The 16645-nt window shown below is 30.2% G+C and overlaps 1 protein-coding gene across 1 annotated transcript in view; it reads left to right on the top strand.

The window, feature by feature from the left end:
* The window catches only part of Dmd (dystrophin), a 1759261-nt gene that overhangs the window by 499668 nt on the left and 1242948 nt on the right, over positions 1 to 16645 (top strand). The window contains exons 31-33 of the mRNA XM_041642825.1: positions 943 to 1122; positions 1429 to 1557; positions 3628 to 3798. Of these exons, the coding sequence (XP_041498759.1) occupies positions 943 to 1122; positions 1429 to 1557; positions 3628 to 3798 (480 nt within the window). The remainder of the gene's footprint in view (positions 1 to 942; positions 1123 to 1428; positions 1558 to 3627; positions 3799 to 16645) is intronic.

Genomic DNA, 16645 nt, shown 5'->3' with positions numbered 1-16645 from the left:
GCCAGGACTCTGTAATTGATACTAGCTGAGAGTGTAGTGACCAGTGTCTGATCTGATTATTTGAATAGGCACCACAGTTAATCATTTGTCTGGATGACTTTGAGACTTAACAAAAACAAAGCTCAAGGGTCAGGAGTTGACTAGGATCTGAAAGTATGGAGAGAAGATCACTATAAGGAATTGTGATGTATTACATAGTCAGAAAAGACTTTTTGAGAACACCTAGGAATGAAAAATCTGCTGTCTGATAGAGATAGCTTCCTTGCATAGAACACTTCTATACTTGTTTATACTTAATTTTATTTGATTCTACTTGTGAATTTATCCTGATTTATTATTGCTATTCCTCAGTGATTTTGTTTTGTTTTAACATTGATTTTGGTTATTAAAACATTGGCTTCTTTTGAAAATGACTTTTCCTCTTTTCCAGTTTTGTGTATTTTTATTTTATACTTTAGAACACATTATGAGAAGGGTCATTACGTTTAATGAGGTGTCAAAAATCTTTATATCTCCAAAAGGCTGATAATATTGCTGTAGTAAAATATTAGAACCATAGTTGTTTAGTTTTCTAAAAACCAGTATTTATTTTTAAATGAGTCTTAAATTATCTGTCATTAGCTAATGCATGATTAAATCAGTGAACATACAATATTAAATACATAAATATTAAATTAAAAATCTGAAGACTTCGTTTTTAAATATATATAATTTTTATTAATAAATCAATCACAGTTGTTTAATAATAAACTTCCTCTATACCCAGTAATGAAACTACAATAAAAAATATGGAAGGATTTCATCATTCATAAATACATGGTTGTAGATTTATGGCCTTACAAATCTTTGCATAGCAACCAAACTCACAATCCTTTCACGAGTTGAAGTCTTAATGCTACACATGGTGCTTTACTCGAAGCTTAATGTTAATTTTTCCTACAGGCTACTCAGAAAGAGATTGAGAAGCAGAAGGCTCACTTGAAGAGTGTCACAGAAATAGGAGAGGCATTGAAAGCGGTGTTGGGCAAGAAGGAAACCTTGGTGGAAGATAAACTGAGTCTTCTAAATAGTAACTGGATAGCTGTCACCTCTAGAGCAGAAGAATGGATAAACCTTTTGTTGGTAAGAAAAGTGGCAGAAGCTTTCCCACTCCTCTTTGTCAACAAGGAAACAAACAAAGCAAAATAAAAATAAGAAAATAAGAATTCAGGAACGATGTCTCTGTTTTAAAATTCAACTACAATTTATATATACTGATATATCACACCACAATTCTAAGATATTTTACAATACTTAATACTAATTTCTGTTTTTGATATGTGACTTTAAGGCATTTAAAATACTGCATTCTTTTCTTTCTACAAATTAGAACAAATGTTCAAAGAATTTTGTCTAACCAATAAAATGGCATGTTTCTGTACAATTCAGGAATACCAGAAACACATGGAAACCTTTGATCAGAATGTCCAACACATCACAAAGTGGATCATTCGCACAGATGAGCTTTTGGATGAATCTGAAAATAAGAAACCACAACAAAAGGAAGACATTCTTAAGGTAGTAAAGATAATATTATGAGAAGTCGTTTTCAAGCTGCACAAGTTATAACAATCATGTTCAAACACAAAATACCAAAGAGTAGACTTTTTTTTATAAATCTAGCCATCTCTATTTCTTTCCTTTCTGTGTCACTTCCTTCTTTTGATCATGCACCATTCTTTCCTATTTTGCTCCCTCCATTCCTTTCTATTTTCCTTTTTTATTGGAATAACTGACATTGTAGAGTTCTAAAATTTAGATAGTTTTTCAAGTTCATGTCTGACCTCTCTATACTCAATCTCAGATCACAAAGAATTATGAGGATTTATTTTTCTGTCGTATTTAAATTCATTTTTATTATAATGTCAGTATTCTTGTGTCCATTCATATAGCCCACAATAAATACTCATTTTTTATCTGCTAGTAACAAATTCCAATCTTAGAGTAGATTCAGTATCTCTGGTCTAAAAAACACTAAGTTCAGAGTGTTCCAAACTCTGAGCTTTTTTAAAAATATTTCTATCCTTTCACAGTAGAATATATTATAACTTTCAACATTGTTTCATTTACAAAATTATTTTAAAATATTACAGAAAATTAACTTTTAGATAAATGGATACTTATTGATGAAGTATAAATTAATTTTTGTTTGTTCTTGGACCAATCATTAAGATACCACATTGTGGATATGCATATATTTTAGAAAAAATCATAAAGAAATTTTTAAAGCATTTTGGATAATGAATATTGGACATGATATTGTCCATTATCATCAGCTTATATAAACCAAATTTTTAATATCATGCATATGTAAAGAAAAGTAACATTTTAAAATAGGTTATCTCATTTTTAAATTTATTATTCAGGCATACTATGTTTTATGTTACAAGATCAAATTAAACTTTGCTTTAAAACATGATTTCTATAACAAGATATATAAATTGGAACTATATCTTCTTGATACTTTATCTCTATTTGATGTTATTTTATTTATTTTTCAATCAAATTAAAAGAGTCAGATCTCATTTAAATTAATAATTCAGTATATTTTTGGTTGAAATTTTAAACAATACACGATAATTATTACTGCTTCAAAATTCAGCTATTATTGTCATTTTTGTCTTTCCTTTAGTTCAATTAATAGTTTTTGAAACAGGATCTTCTTAAATTACATAAGCTAGTCACGTGAATGCATTATGTAATATACATTATCTTTTCATTTGCAAACTTTTGTCAGTCTTTCAAGAGTGTGGAGTTCTTAGCTGAACTCCACCATAATCAGCTCTTATTTTTTGTGTTTGTGTCAATTAATTTCTTTTTCTATTAAAATACTAAAGACATTCTAGGATATCTCATGAATATTAACCTCACTATATGGATTATGTCTTTGAATAGATTTGTGTTATACTCTATACTTTTAATTGGTAATTGATTATAATCAAGGGTATCATGTAAATGTAAAATTCATACACATATTTTAATATTATCCAAACTGGATATTCGACATATGGGCTTTTGGCTGTTGGTTTACATGCATCCCATCTCCTTTTATAAGCAATGCAGAACATTTATGTACTAGGGAATCAATCTTTTCCTTGATATTGAAGAAAATAAAGAAGTTCTGAGATGCATCAGAGAAGAATGTAAAATTGTGCTTCCAGTATTTTCCCTCTAGAGCACATGATTCACTGGTGCCATAACTATTAATTCCAGTAAGGATAAAAGGAAATAAAACTAAATGTGTAATAACACACTTGTTCCCAGACAATAACTAGAAGCCAGGACATTTTTCCTTGTCTTTCCTTAGAGGAGGTAGACAGATTAAAGAGACATATATGAAACTTCAAAATACTGTCCTAGTAATTTTAAGCTCTCACACAGTTTCATTCCACTTCACTCTTACTGAAATTCGTTTTGTTCTTCCCACTCTGTTCTTCTGCATATATGCACACTTTTTCCTTGTGGTGTCTTCTCCATGTTTTCCTGTGCCCCACCCTCCATCTCTTTCTCGTTCTCTCTCTCTTCCTCTGTGTCTGTTCCAGTTTTGATTACTAACTTAAAGCCCTGTTTCTTACTCATGGAATATAGCGTTTAAAGGCCGAAATGAATGACATCCGTCCAAAGGTGGACTCAACACGTGACCAAGCAGCAAACTTGATGGCAAACCGAGGTGACCACTGCAGGAAAGTAGTAGAGCCGCAAATCTCTGAGCTCAACCGTCGGTTTGCAGCCATTTCTCACAGAATTAAGACTGGAAAGGTAGGAAGATCTACTCCGAGGTGGAAACTTGTGCTAAATGATCTCTTGAGAAGGTTGCGCAATACACTGAAGGGATCAAGAAATCCCCACAACAAGGTTTTCAAAAGGAGTAAGAAGGCCAAATTATGCTTAAGGAAAATTTACCGCTGACTATCATGGAGTCAAATCTCTCTTCCTTTCTCTATATCTTTCTTTCTGTCACACTTTTTCCTGCCACAGCTATGCTAGAACTGCACCCTGCAATGGTTTTTATTTGTACTTTCAGGGATCACCTACAACAAAGTAACAGAGCATGCAGCAGGCCAAAAAATAAAAAGCACAAAAGACATCTATCTAAACTGAGCACTACTGAAATATTTTCCTAAGTATAATATTGCTCATGTGGAATGCATATCACATATCCACCATGAGGCCTTGTACCTCTGCATGATCTAGGTTATTTGTACCTCTTTACTTGTTATGCACATTTGTATATATAATTTTCTCAAGCAAATTGCAAGCACTGTGACAAAATCCATTTGGTTATGATGAAATGCTCAAGCCATGAAAACAACTGAATGTGAAACTTAAATTCAATATTTCTGTAGTTTTGTATGCCTAGTTATCCTTATTCTATTTAATGAAGAACTGGAGAGTATGGTACTTTTGCATGATAATTTTCATATTTATATAACATGTAATGGATATAAAAACTTTTGAAGTAGTTTGCCAAAATATGTATATACTGGATTATAGCATTTTAATGTTTTGGTGAAGATTTGAAATGCAAGGATTTATCTGAAAATGTATCCAATGTAATCTGATACATTTTTCAATATAATATGGAACACATGCGAATATAAAATATGTATGAAAGAAGCACATATTTATAAATATAGTAAAGTCATGGAATAAATTTAACCAAAAAAGAAATATATATTGATTAAACAATTCAAGGCTTTCCTTATTTCTCTTAATTACTAACAATGACTAGATATAGTATTGATATTATGTTAGGGTTCTGAAAGGACAATTATACTTTATCATCATAGTAAATCTAAACCTGCAAAGATGAAGTATATCTGATTGATGATTTGCCTATTTATTTGTTTTGTGGAAAGCCTGGAGAAAGTGTTAAAAAAATATTTTCATCAATATGGTCATCGAATATATATATATATATATATATATATAATTGCTAAATTTCCTAAGGCACTGCAATGTCAGAATATATATATATATATATATATGTACATATTTAAGCATGATTCAAAATATATAAAATGTAGCATCATAAATTATAAATAATTTGTATCATCAATTATCCTCAAAAATCATTTACCCAAAATATACAGTGCACAATTTGGAAAATATCAAACAGGCTCTTAAATTTTCTTTTGTTTGTATACTTTTTAAAGATTGAACTCTGCTACTTAAATAGCAGTTGTCATTACTTCTGTTTATATCCATGGTGTAGTCAACAAAAGTAACAAAAGAACTAATATTTCAATCCTATTGTGTTAACGGGTTACTCAGTTTTCTGTTGTCCGCATCAAGAATATACAATTTTAATAAACTCCTAAGTTATAAGATATTCAAAAGAATGTATGGATGTACTTTTAGGTAAATTATGCAATGAGATTGTGACTCCCAGAAACTACACTGAAAAAACGAAGAGCTCATCCTCCACGATACACTTAATACCTATATCTTAGTGAGCTTCTTAACCAAGATTTCAATGTAATTTTTTTTTCTATATTTTGCCTGAATTTGTGAGAAGTAATTTACAAAACATGGATAAAGCAGGACATCCAAATTTCATATTTTATTCTTCCTTCCAAATAGAGCTTAAGTTATTTCATATCAATAGTTTGACATACATATTGACAAAGCAATGAGTTTTTTTATTTCATGGAGTATCCTTGTTTTCCCTTAATTACAAAAAATACTAGATATAAAAATTGATACTGTTCTGGAGAGATAATTAAGTTTATCATGATAAAACTAAAACCACAGAGATTAAATATGTCTGATTATTTGTCTGTTTATGGTGCCAAGAAATGATATTGAGCCTCCATTTTGCTGGGAATTGTGCAGATGCAAGGGTGTAAAAATTTGCTTAAAAATATCACCTTATAAACACAAAATCAAACAAATTGGAATCACAAAAATCTGCTAAATACTAAAACTTGTTCAAGGAAAATTTCAAACACCATTGAGGTAATTCTACGAGGAAACAATGTTAACATTGCCAAGAGTCTGGCGATAGACAGTATCTATGTCTAAGTTTTTGTATAAGGTAGTTACATTTACCGTTATTTTTCAATAACGGTTTATTTATTTGCATAAAAAACTCCACAATGTAGAATAACACATAACAAAGATTAATTTCACGGTAAATATTAAATTGAAAAAGATCTTTATAGAAAACATAGTCTTCAAAATCATAGACTTTTAGCACAATGAGATTTAAATTGCTGTTACCATTATGAAATATAACGAAGTTCAAATATCCACGAAGATTCTTGGAACAGCAGTGCATTCTTTGGTTGCAAAAGAAAAATAAAAAATAGATTTACATTTGTCTTTTTAAAAATAATCATAAACTCATCAGATAAAATTTCTGGAAATTTGATATATAAGAAAATGAACACAAGTTTAAAGATATAGACTTTAATATTATGTACATAAGTGTTCAGGGTCTCATTTTACTTCTAGCTCATGTGTAGTCCTGCACAATTTTGTCTCTCTGCAAAAAGGAAAATTACCCTGAGCTTCAAAAATAACCATTCAAAATTAAATATATAAATTATAAAATAGTGGAGTTGCTAGATAGTGTAGGATTATACACTTTAATTTTTTTTCTTTCTATGATTGATCTCAAATAGTATAAATTACAGCTGTAGACTATGTTGTTAAAATTTTCACATTAGGTCAGCCCCAAAACCTATAACTTTTGTGTTGGACACGTCAGTATTTTTGCCTTGATAAATTGCATCTTTAAGATACTTGATGACTTAGGTATGATTTTGCTTAAAGAGTAGGAGTCTGATAGTGTCAGTATGATCTTGGACGTCAAAACCAAATTACTTGCGTGTTTAAGATAATGGCTGCTTTTCTAGGTAGATTATCTCATAAACAAGTGTAACTTGAAACAAAATATTTGATGATGAATGAAATATGTAAGCCATTCGGTATTGAAGTATATTAGTAACTCAATATAAGGATTAATTTTAGACTAGTCATTTAGCAGTAGCAAAGATTATCATGAGAAATCACTGTTTACTCGTCTATGCTCTTTTGAGTCATTACTAGTGAAAGGCATACTTCTATAATATTTCTGACACAAACTGTCTATCATAAGAAATTCTAAAAGTCAAAACAGTGAGCCTTTGGAGTCTCAGTTGATAGTGGATCCGGACAGTGCAGCATGAGGAGTATTCTTAAATTGAAACTCCTCAATTGTTTTGGTAAAAAGGTAAATATATATATATATGAATTATATAATTTGGCATATTCCCATTGAAATCTCAGGATGTCCCTGAAATATTCAAATTACAAAGATGATGCCAGTCTCCCTTTAACTTCAGTATCATCATGTGGATAAATGATGTAAGAATCATATATTTAGAAAAATTGTTTTAAAAGTTTGAAATGCGGAAAAGGAAGGCATATCAGTAGCTGTTATTTTTAAGATTATATTGAGTCACTGCTTAGTTCTTATATTTTGAGAACTAAGATAATAACTGATAAGCAAAAGAAAAAAAGAACGATTTATTTTTCTTTCTGGTTTCTGCTAGAATGGACTGGAATTAAGATGACATGTTTTTGCAATTTTTTTTTTTTTTTGGCAAAAACTAGTCTAAAGGGTAGTCAATTAAACGTAAAACACTAGAAAGTTTTACCTCACCTAATACAACACTTAAAATACCTAAAATGCTACCTCTTTCTGTTTATTTAAATTGACCAAATATCCAGGATGTTGAGAACTTGTACTATTCCTTAATCATTGAGATTAGTATAAGGACATGATAGTTTTAATGGAGTAGACCATAATTATAAAGTTAAATCATGGATCCTTTAAGAATCCCTGGCAAATCTGAAATGGACAGTGATACCGTTGTTTAACTTTCTTTGCTTTAGAGTATCTGAGTTGAATGACAAGGTGGTTGTCAAGGGGATGCTATTAGGAACAGAAGGTGCCCTGAAACAGATGGATAGGAAAGAGATTTGAAAGACAAAAGGAAGGTATCTTTTAATGCTACTTTTTAGGAAATCACTATTTCTCTTCATTCTCTTAGAAGGGGAATTAGCATTTGAGGAAATGGTTGTTGGTGGGTCTTAAGGAACTTGTGAAGATAGAATTGAGAATAAAGGAGCTGTGTAGATGAATTCTCATCAGCCATATACCACTCCCAGAACAAAATGTTTTGTCCTGTGGCGACACTATTGTTAGTTCAGATGTGATAGATTTATGTAACTTTCAATTACATTCAGGATACATTCATGAATAACGGTTTGAGAGTCATTTTTATGGTAAGTGAATTTAGCGGTCATTCCAAAACCTTTGAGGAGATAAGAATTTTGGATAAGTCAAAATTTTTTTCCCTCCAGAGAGTAAATTAAGATTCCTTATAAGATAGAGGGTATGGGGCACGAACCTTAATTGTGGATGATAAAACTGAACAGGTTGATTAGACAAAGTACGAAGAAGTCATGACAATAAGACTAATAGCTTTTGCTTAATTTAGCATGCAATGAGGACTTTGTAATCATTCTGTCTCACGCATTGCTGAAAGAATAGAAGAGCCCTGCTATGAGAGGAGAGCAAAACTGAAGAGTGTCTAGAATTAGGGAAACCAGATAGGAGAGCATCACAATAGTCTGGATGAGGACTTTTAATACTGGAGTATTCATGGGAATATAAAGAAGTTTTTAATCAAGAGAGAACTCTCCAACGTTTGTATGAATTTGGGTGATTATAAAACATAGATTACAAAAGTTTCACACCAAGAGACACTTGGTCAATGAAAGTAGAGAGAAGCCTGAAAATTTATAGTACTAACAAGTTACAGGGTGATTTTAATGGAACTGGCCTAGGAGAGCCCACCTCCAGAACTACCTAGTTAGAGGTATTTGGAAATAGTTGAGAGATTTTTGTCGTTGAGAGTCATGAAGATAGGAACTCAATGATTAGTTAGTATTCCAAACTGATTCGTTGAGAAAGTCTGTGCTTGAGATTCAGTAATTAAATAGGCTCAAGATATATTTCCCACATTTCAATGGCTTTAAGAGTTTTAACTATAATCTATAAAGTTCTTTTTTATGAACATAGGCATTTATTTAATTTTTTTGAAAAATACTACAAAAAATATGCATATGACCGCTACATATCTAAAATATTTTATTCTTGAAAGTACTGGACAATTTACATATTAGCCCTGAAATAGGTGACAATTTTTAAAAGTTGAGTTTTTTCCCCTCTTTCTTCAGTTGTTCACTAAGACATATATGCCATAGGATATATTTATGGAATATTCTTTAAATTCCATTATGGGCCATGGAACTCACAACCGAAATTTATCTAGAAGTTTCTACATATTTATTGTTATATTATAATGAGATTTGGACAATCTAACATCATATGTTTAAATATTTATTGTTTTATTACTATAATAGTTATGTGTGCCTACTTTTTTGACATTCAGTCACCATCGGCAGATATAAATCTAATCTTTCTGCAGATCAGAGACTTTTAGATAATTATAGTAAGTTTTGAGATAACCAATGACACATGTGAGAGGTTTTCTATAGAAGGTAGAATATACGACACACACACACACACAATAAAAACACATGACTTCTTTAACACATAGTTTTGTGGGGAGGGGGGAGTAATGGGTATACATTAGGCTGATACTTTGTATCTCTTAAACATAAAAGTGAAATAAACAATACAGCTTATATGACCTAAAAGACTTAGTAATTTTAACTAAAACATAACTTCTTTTGTCAGTTTTGTAATATGAATATACTTATCTTTCCCCCAATCTAAAATCTGTTTCCAGTCGTCTTCTCACATAGCACCTTTTCTGACAGAAATAGACAGCTAAAGTGCTTAATTTGGCACAGTTATCCATGTTATATGAATATGTACTAATTTGATTTTCTACAAAGAAAAGAAAAAGTTTGTAGATGAAAATTATGGATAAAAGTTGCAGATATTGTGCTCTATATACAATCCATAATTCATATCTTTAATGATAATAACAGATTAATTTTCAAACTATATAATACACATGCTATTTAAATTTAACTGAAGTGAATAAGAGTTGAACTACTCTATAGTTTCTATTCAAATAACATTATTTCACGTTTATATTTGACTACACAGCCAGCAGAGTAAAATATATTTAAATTTTGATATTCTCTTATAATTATTCTAAATATTTTGAATGCTGATATGGAGTTGAATATAATGAACAGTGTATTTTGATACAACTCCTTCCTTCAGTTTTATTAGCATGGTATTTATTGTAATTAAAGCTATTTGGTGATTACTGATTGAGATAACATAAAAACAAAAATAATTTTCCCAATTAGTTAGTGTAAATGCATTGAAAAATAGTCATTCTTTGGACAACAAACTATTAGATAATTAATATTAGAGGATATCAATGACACTCTTATTCCCAAATTTCTCACAGTTAGACGTTCTACTTAGAAATTTTTAGATCTCAGTTGTTTTGCTTAGAACACTGTTTTGTTTTTTTTTCTGATTCCCAACATAGTGTCTTACTTCTGTTTGTCAGAAAATCATCATGATTGATCTATGGTATATTAGTTTGACTATATCCAATTTTATTTTAAATGGTAACTTTGGTGTATGTTGTTTTAAAACCACAAAGACCTAAAGAGAATGTCTGAGTGGATAAAATGTAGAAAGTTGAAAATGCAGTTTTCCAAAATGTTGTCATTCTAAATTTAATCTATCTAACCCCATCAAATTTTTCAGTATAATTTCGAGTTACATCTTTCCTGTTCCATTTGATACTACTGAACCCTCAAATCATGAAAAGGAGAGATACTTTTAGGAACACTTAACATGATGTTAGCCAATGATTCTTGATCTATCAATGTCTTCCACAACCAGTATTTATACAAATCTCAAGTGGGTAACCCAGAAGTTTATTTATCAACTTAAAAATCAATAGAAAGGTATTGGGTATTCCTATTAAACTGCAAAACTTAGCCATACTTTCATCAATAAAGCATTTAAAATAAATTGGTACATGGCACATGAATTACCATCCCTATTACCAAACCATTCCTAATAGTAAATGATACTACTTTGAGCCACTGCATAATTTATTTCAACTTTTTCATAAGTTTTCTCAAAGTTTAAATTTAAATTTAAAAAGTCAATAGGCCTACAAATTATTGATTTCTTACTTTTTCTCCTTACAAAGATAAAGATTTCTAAAAAAAATCTTGTTTATATTTGTAAGTTTTCTTTACTCTATACACAGGAATATTTGAAATTACTGTCCATATCATGTCATTAGTCTCTTCTCTGTTGGAGATTGTTAGTTATCCTTAAATTAACTTTACTCTTTCAGTTGTCATTAGCTAGTTATTCCTCATTCCCTGCTTAGTTGTTGTAATGATAAAAATGATTTCAAGCCTGCAACATGAGAAACACGTTGATTGAGCTTAAGGTATTTTAAACCAAACCGTAGCATATGGATAATTAATTTTCAGTTTAAATTCCATTTAAATTTGTGTTTCCATCTAGTGCTTTTATTTTGATGACTGAGATTCCATAGTCAAGATTAATAGATGTTTACAATGCTATCTGTGTAAACATGTGCATTGTTATGCGATTGTATATGTACAGGCTGAAGTAATATTTAACCAAAAAAGCTAATATTTTATTATCAATAAAGTATGATAAAGGGTTATAAAGTCTTTCAAAATCTAGTGAATCAGTTTGTAATTTATTTTAATTTTGTTCAGTTTTTTTATTCTTTGTTGGCTTGTGATATAAGTGACCATTATTGCCAAAGCTTCAATAGAGCTTTAAGTCTCGTTAAGCCTTCAATTTTTCAACAAAACACAATTAATAGTTGTTTAGCAATTTAAAAGAATATTAAAATATCAAGGAAAACAACGTGTTGTCCTTCTCAGTTTCTCTGTCTCTTCTTTCTTTGTGTCCATTTATCTGTTTATTAAAGTTTTCTATGTTCTATCTTCTATGTATTTTTGTGTAACTGCACGGTCATGCTAAAGTTCTTAATATATAAAGGTAAGTAAAAGATTAAATTGTGCAAATAATAATTGATATATGCTTCACTAATGTCATAACTTCATTTGTATTATTTTCTGTATATTCTAAAACTTATCTTGTGTTCATTGCCTAATATAATGTGACATAATTATGATTCTAAATTTGATATGGTCACAAATTTTCTTTAATTAAATAAAAATATTTTATTTGACAATTAAGATGATTTTCAATCATTGCCTTCAACTAGCATAGTGAATGCTTCATAATTCAATTTTGAAAAGCAAGAATTATAAACTTAGTACATTAAACCGAACTTTAATTATTTACAAGTTTATTTTCTCATGCATTTTGCTTGTTGTTTTATGAGGCAGGACTTAATCATGGAGGTCTGACTGATCCCAACTCCAATTCTTCTAGATCAGCCTCCAATGTACCCAAATTGCAGATGTGCATCACCACACTCAGGTCTAAGTGAACTTCGAAACAACAGACACTTCCATATCATCCATTTCTTCAGATAATTTGCATAATAATTCAAAATAATGTACAATGAAAACATGGCATTGAAAACTTTCACTGGTTAGCAAGAATGTCTTTCTCATTAGAATTTGGAACCATGCATTGCAGGTGAACTAGGGAATTATTAAAGAGAGCAATTAGGTTTTACTAGTTTTTCATATATAGAACAGTAATCACATACACATTAAGTGACTGATTTTTTTCTTGCAAATAGTTGAAATATTTAGGTTGATTATTTTTATCAATTTAATTGTGAAAAGTGATCATGATAAATCAATGTGCAAGATGTCTTAAAATTTTGTAATGTATATAATAACCATCCTGTCATATAAAAGCATCAGGTCATATTTGCTATGCAAAATGCAGACTAAGGTATTGGTAATTTCAAAGACTGAAAAAATCTGTTTGGGAAAAGCATATCACCGATTAGATAATGCTATATTCAGATGAAAGAGATAGTAAAAAGTGGTTTAAAATAATAAATAACTGAGAGAATCTTGAAATTCTATATAAAACCCACTTAAAATTTCTTAAACACAAAGGGATACCTAGAAAATTTTTCTTAAAAATGATCTCAAATTTAAAATGCATGTGAATGAGACTGATGTTTTATGACTAATGTATATGTCACCCAATAAAATCTTTGAATATTCACATTTTGAATACTTTTGATAAGATGGTATTCCATATAGACCTTTCTAGTTAATAATGAATACTAAATCTTATCAATTGTCCTGGCTAAAAGAAAATAAATCTACACTTGTAACAAAAGTCTATCAATAAATCAAAATTGCCTAAACTAAATTAAGATGTGGTATAACTATAAAATATGTGTACATTTTGAATATTTGTTTTTAAATAGAGAGTGTAAAAGATAATTTTTCTTTTTGTTATTTAGAAGATAAAATTTTGGACTTATTTATAAGAAGCTGATTTTTGTTTTTAATTCAACAATTAGATCATCTTAAATGACATTTATGACTTTCATTATACGTCTATCGAGATAGACTACTAATAATACTTTGCTTGAACTCAGAGAACAGATTTCATCATGAGATATTATATTTTAAGGCAATACTTATTTCAACGAATATTTTAAATGTATGAGATAATGCATCACTATTTAGCATCTGCTTATTTATTTTCAGCAATAAAAAACTTGCTACTTCTAATAAAACTTGAAAAAGTCCCAATCTTAAACATGTCTTTATGTTAGCCAAATTTTAGTCTGCAAATACTTTCTACCTATTCATTTAGAGTATTTACTTTAAAGAACACTTGTAGTTTATAATCTCTAATTTGAATAATAGTCTTTTATCAAATGTAGAATGGTTTTATATCAAGACATCTGGACCCTGTGCATTTTACTAAATACAGAACAAAACAAAATAAAACACCCCCAAACAGTTTTTAAGTTTCTATTCTTTGTGTGAATTTGTATTCATTTTTGCAACAGTATTTCCGAAAGTCTTTTTACATCAGTACTTTGGTATTAGCAACTTTCTATTGTTTTCATTTGGGTTTTATTTTTTTATGTAATGATATGCTCTTCATATCTTTTATCTGTATTTTACATGTGAATTGCATAACATCAGTCACATCATTTGAATTTTCTGTTTAGAATTTGTGCATATTGGTAAATAAACTACTGAGGGTAGAGCATTTGTCTACCACATAAAATACTCTGTGTTTGATCTCAGACACTGTTTTATGTATCCATTTCTTGCTAGACTCTTTGCAACATTCATTTAGGTATGGCATTACAATGTTATAGTAACGTTTACTTACTTTTCTAGAAAAAAATATATTGGAGTACATATTCCATAGCAGAAATGTCTATGGTTAAGATGAAACAAAGCTGTTTTAATAGTTGATAGATCTTGTCTCACTGATTCTGAAGATATTTCTCTAAATAGGTCCTAATAAAAATACTTCAGAAAACAAAATAGATGTACATTAGCCTCTTCATTGAGAATATTTTCTATAATACACGCTAATAGATCAAATTTTCTTTCCAGTTTGATAAAGTTTACCAAATTGTCATCAAATTTTTCCATACTAATATTAGAAATAAATTAATTTATTTTTCTCTAATTATTTGGAAAAAAAACATGAAACCAAGAAGTATTTTTCTTCCAGAAACATTTCCAAAATAGTAACATCAGGCAATAGCTATAATTTAGAGATAAGCATTTGATGCAAGATATACTGAGCATTAATTTGTGTCACATAGGTGCATAGGAATTTGGGAGACAATGATAATAGATGTTTACTGACCATTTATTTTACATCAGATAAATTTTAACACACTTTCTCCTCAAAGCATTTGTATGAAGTAGTTGTTGTCCCCCCCCCCCCCCCGTTACTAATAAAACATTCCATGCCCTAGAAAAGATAAAAGCAAATGTTGGCTAAGATTACTCAGCTAGTGTGTAAAGCCCAATATTGATATAAAAATATGTCCATTATTAGAAGATGAGGGACATTATAAGTATCTTGAGAGACAATAATACAGAGGGACCAAATGGTCTACAAAGCAATCCTATATCAGGAAGATGTAAATAAAGCCTAGAATATTCCTCGAGAAAAGATTAAGAGATGAATTATAGAAGGAGCCTGTGCATTCATTTCCTGGGTGCTCACACGCAAACAATCACACAAAACTATCTTAACATTAACACTGTTGGGTCCATAGCTTAGGTGTCTTTTCCAGCTAGCTCTTGTATCTTAAATTAACCCATTTATCTTAATCTGTGTATCGAAACAAGGTTGTGACCTACTGGTAAGGTTTTGTCATTCTGGAATTGTTTTCCATAGGCAGCTACATGGCATCTCTCTGACTCTGCCCACTCTCTTTATTTGTTCATATTTCCCACCTGGCTTCACTCTGCTAAACCATTGGCCAAAACAGCTTTATTCATTAGCCAATATAACAGCACATATACTGGAGGACTTCACACATCATCTCCCCTTTTCTGTCCAGTTAAAAAAGAACAGTTTAAACTTTAACACATAAAAATAACACATGCAAAGCAATTATTATGCAAGTATTATAGTTACAATATTTAGTCCATTTACATTTGGCAAATTAAGGAAAATCAATAACTTGACTAGCATTCTGGAGCCTATTTCTTGTTTGTTTTTAGTAGTTGTGTAAGGTTCTTGTGCAGAAAAAAACACAATTGCATTAGTGCTTAGTCAGGGGCATATTGACTTGGGTACATTGCGCTGGATGGAAGTGGTTGGTAAGGAAGGGAGTTGGACACCTTTTTGGAGATCTTTGGTACTACTGGGACTACAAAGAAAGTGTACCTTAGGCAATTGATTTATATTTGATATTTATTAGATCCAAAGATAGGCAAGATCTGACAATGTATCCAAGAATATGATTTGTCATTTGAGAATGGTTGTCTGCGAATAGAAATGTGATCTTAACAAAATAAGGTAAAATGATGTCCTATATACTTTTCCTCAAATATAAATCAATTGCCTAAGGTAACAGGGCCAGAGAAACCACATACTGAGCTCTTGAAATTACTCTGTTTGAGTTTGTGGACAGGTGATAAGCTAGCAAAAAAGCAGGTGGAGAAAAAATGTAAATCTGACCACAAATAGACTCATTATTTTGGTATCTATTTAGTGAAAGGGTTGCTTTAAACATTCATTTTCTATCCATAAAGTCATGTTGAACAATATGTTATTCTCACAGAGTATCAGCAAAGGTGAAAAATAATTTAAATTACCACCAGACAGGTATTACATATGCATTTGCACCTATATTCACATGAACTGAGTTGGTATTATGATAATTGAAAGCTTTTAGTTTCTATCCTTCCAAAACTTATGGCATTTCAAATGACAAAACACAATTAAAATTAGAAGAAATACTACTATAATAAGTTATTTTAAAATTGCCCTTTAAACCCTTCATGGGACAGGGAGAAGAACATTGAAGATGTGTCATTATTAACATTTCATGTTACAGTGATGCTGTTATGAATAGCAATTGTTTATTTAGTGTCCAACTAGTAACAGTCTACCAAAAAATACTCAGTTTTCCCT

This window comes from Microtus oregoni, unplaced genomic scaffold (assembly GCF_018167655.1).
Source record: "Microtus oregoni isolate MIOR12 unplaced genomic scaffold, Mior012 000079F_ref0000094, whole genome shotgun sequence".
Classification (NCBI taxonomy): Eukaryota; Metazoa; Chordata; class Mammalia; order Rodentia; family Cricetidae; genus Microtus; species Microtus oregoni.
Note: the sequence above shows the minus strand (reverse complement) of the source record. Positions and strands in the feature narration are given on the sequence as shown.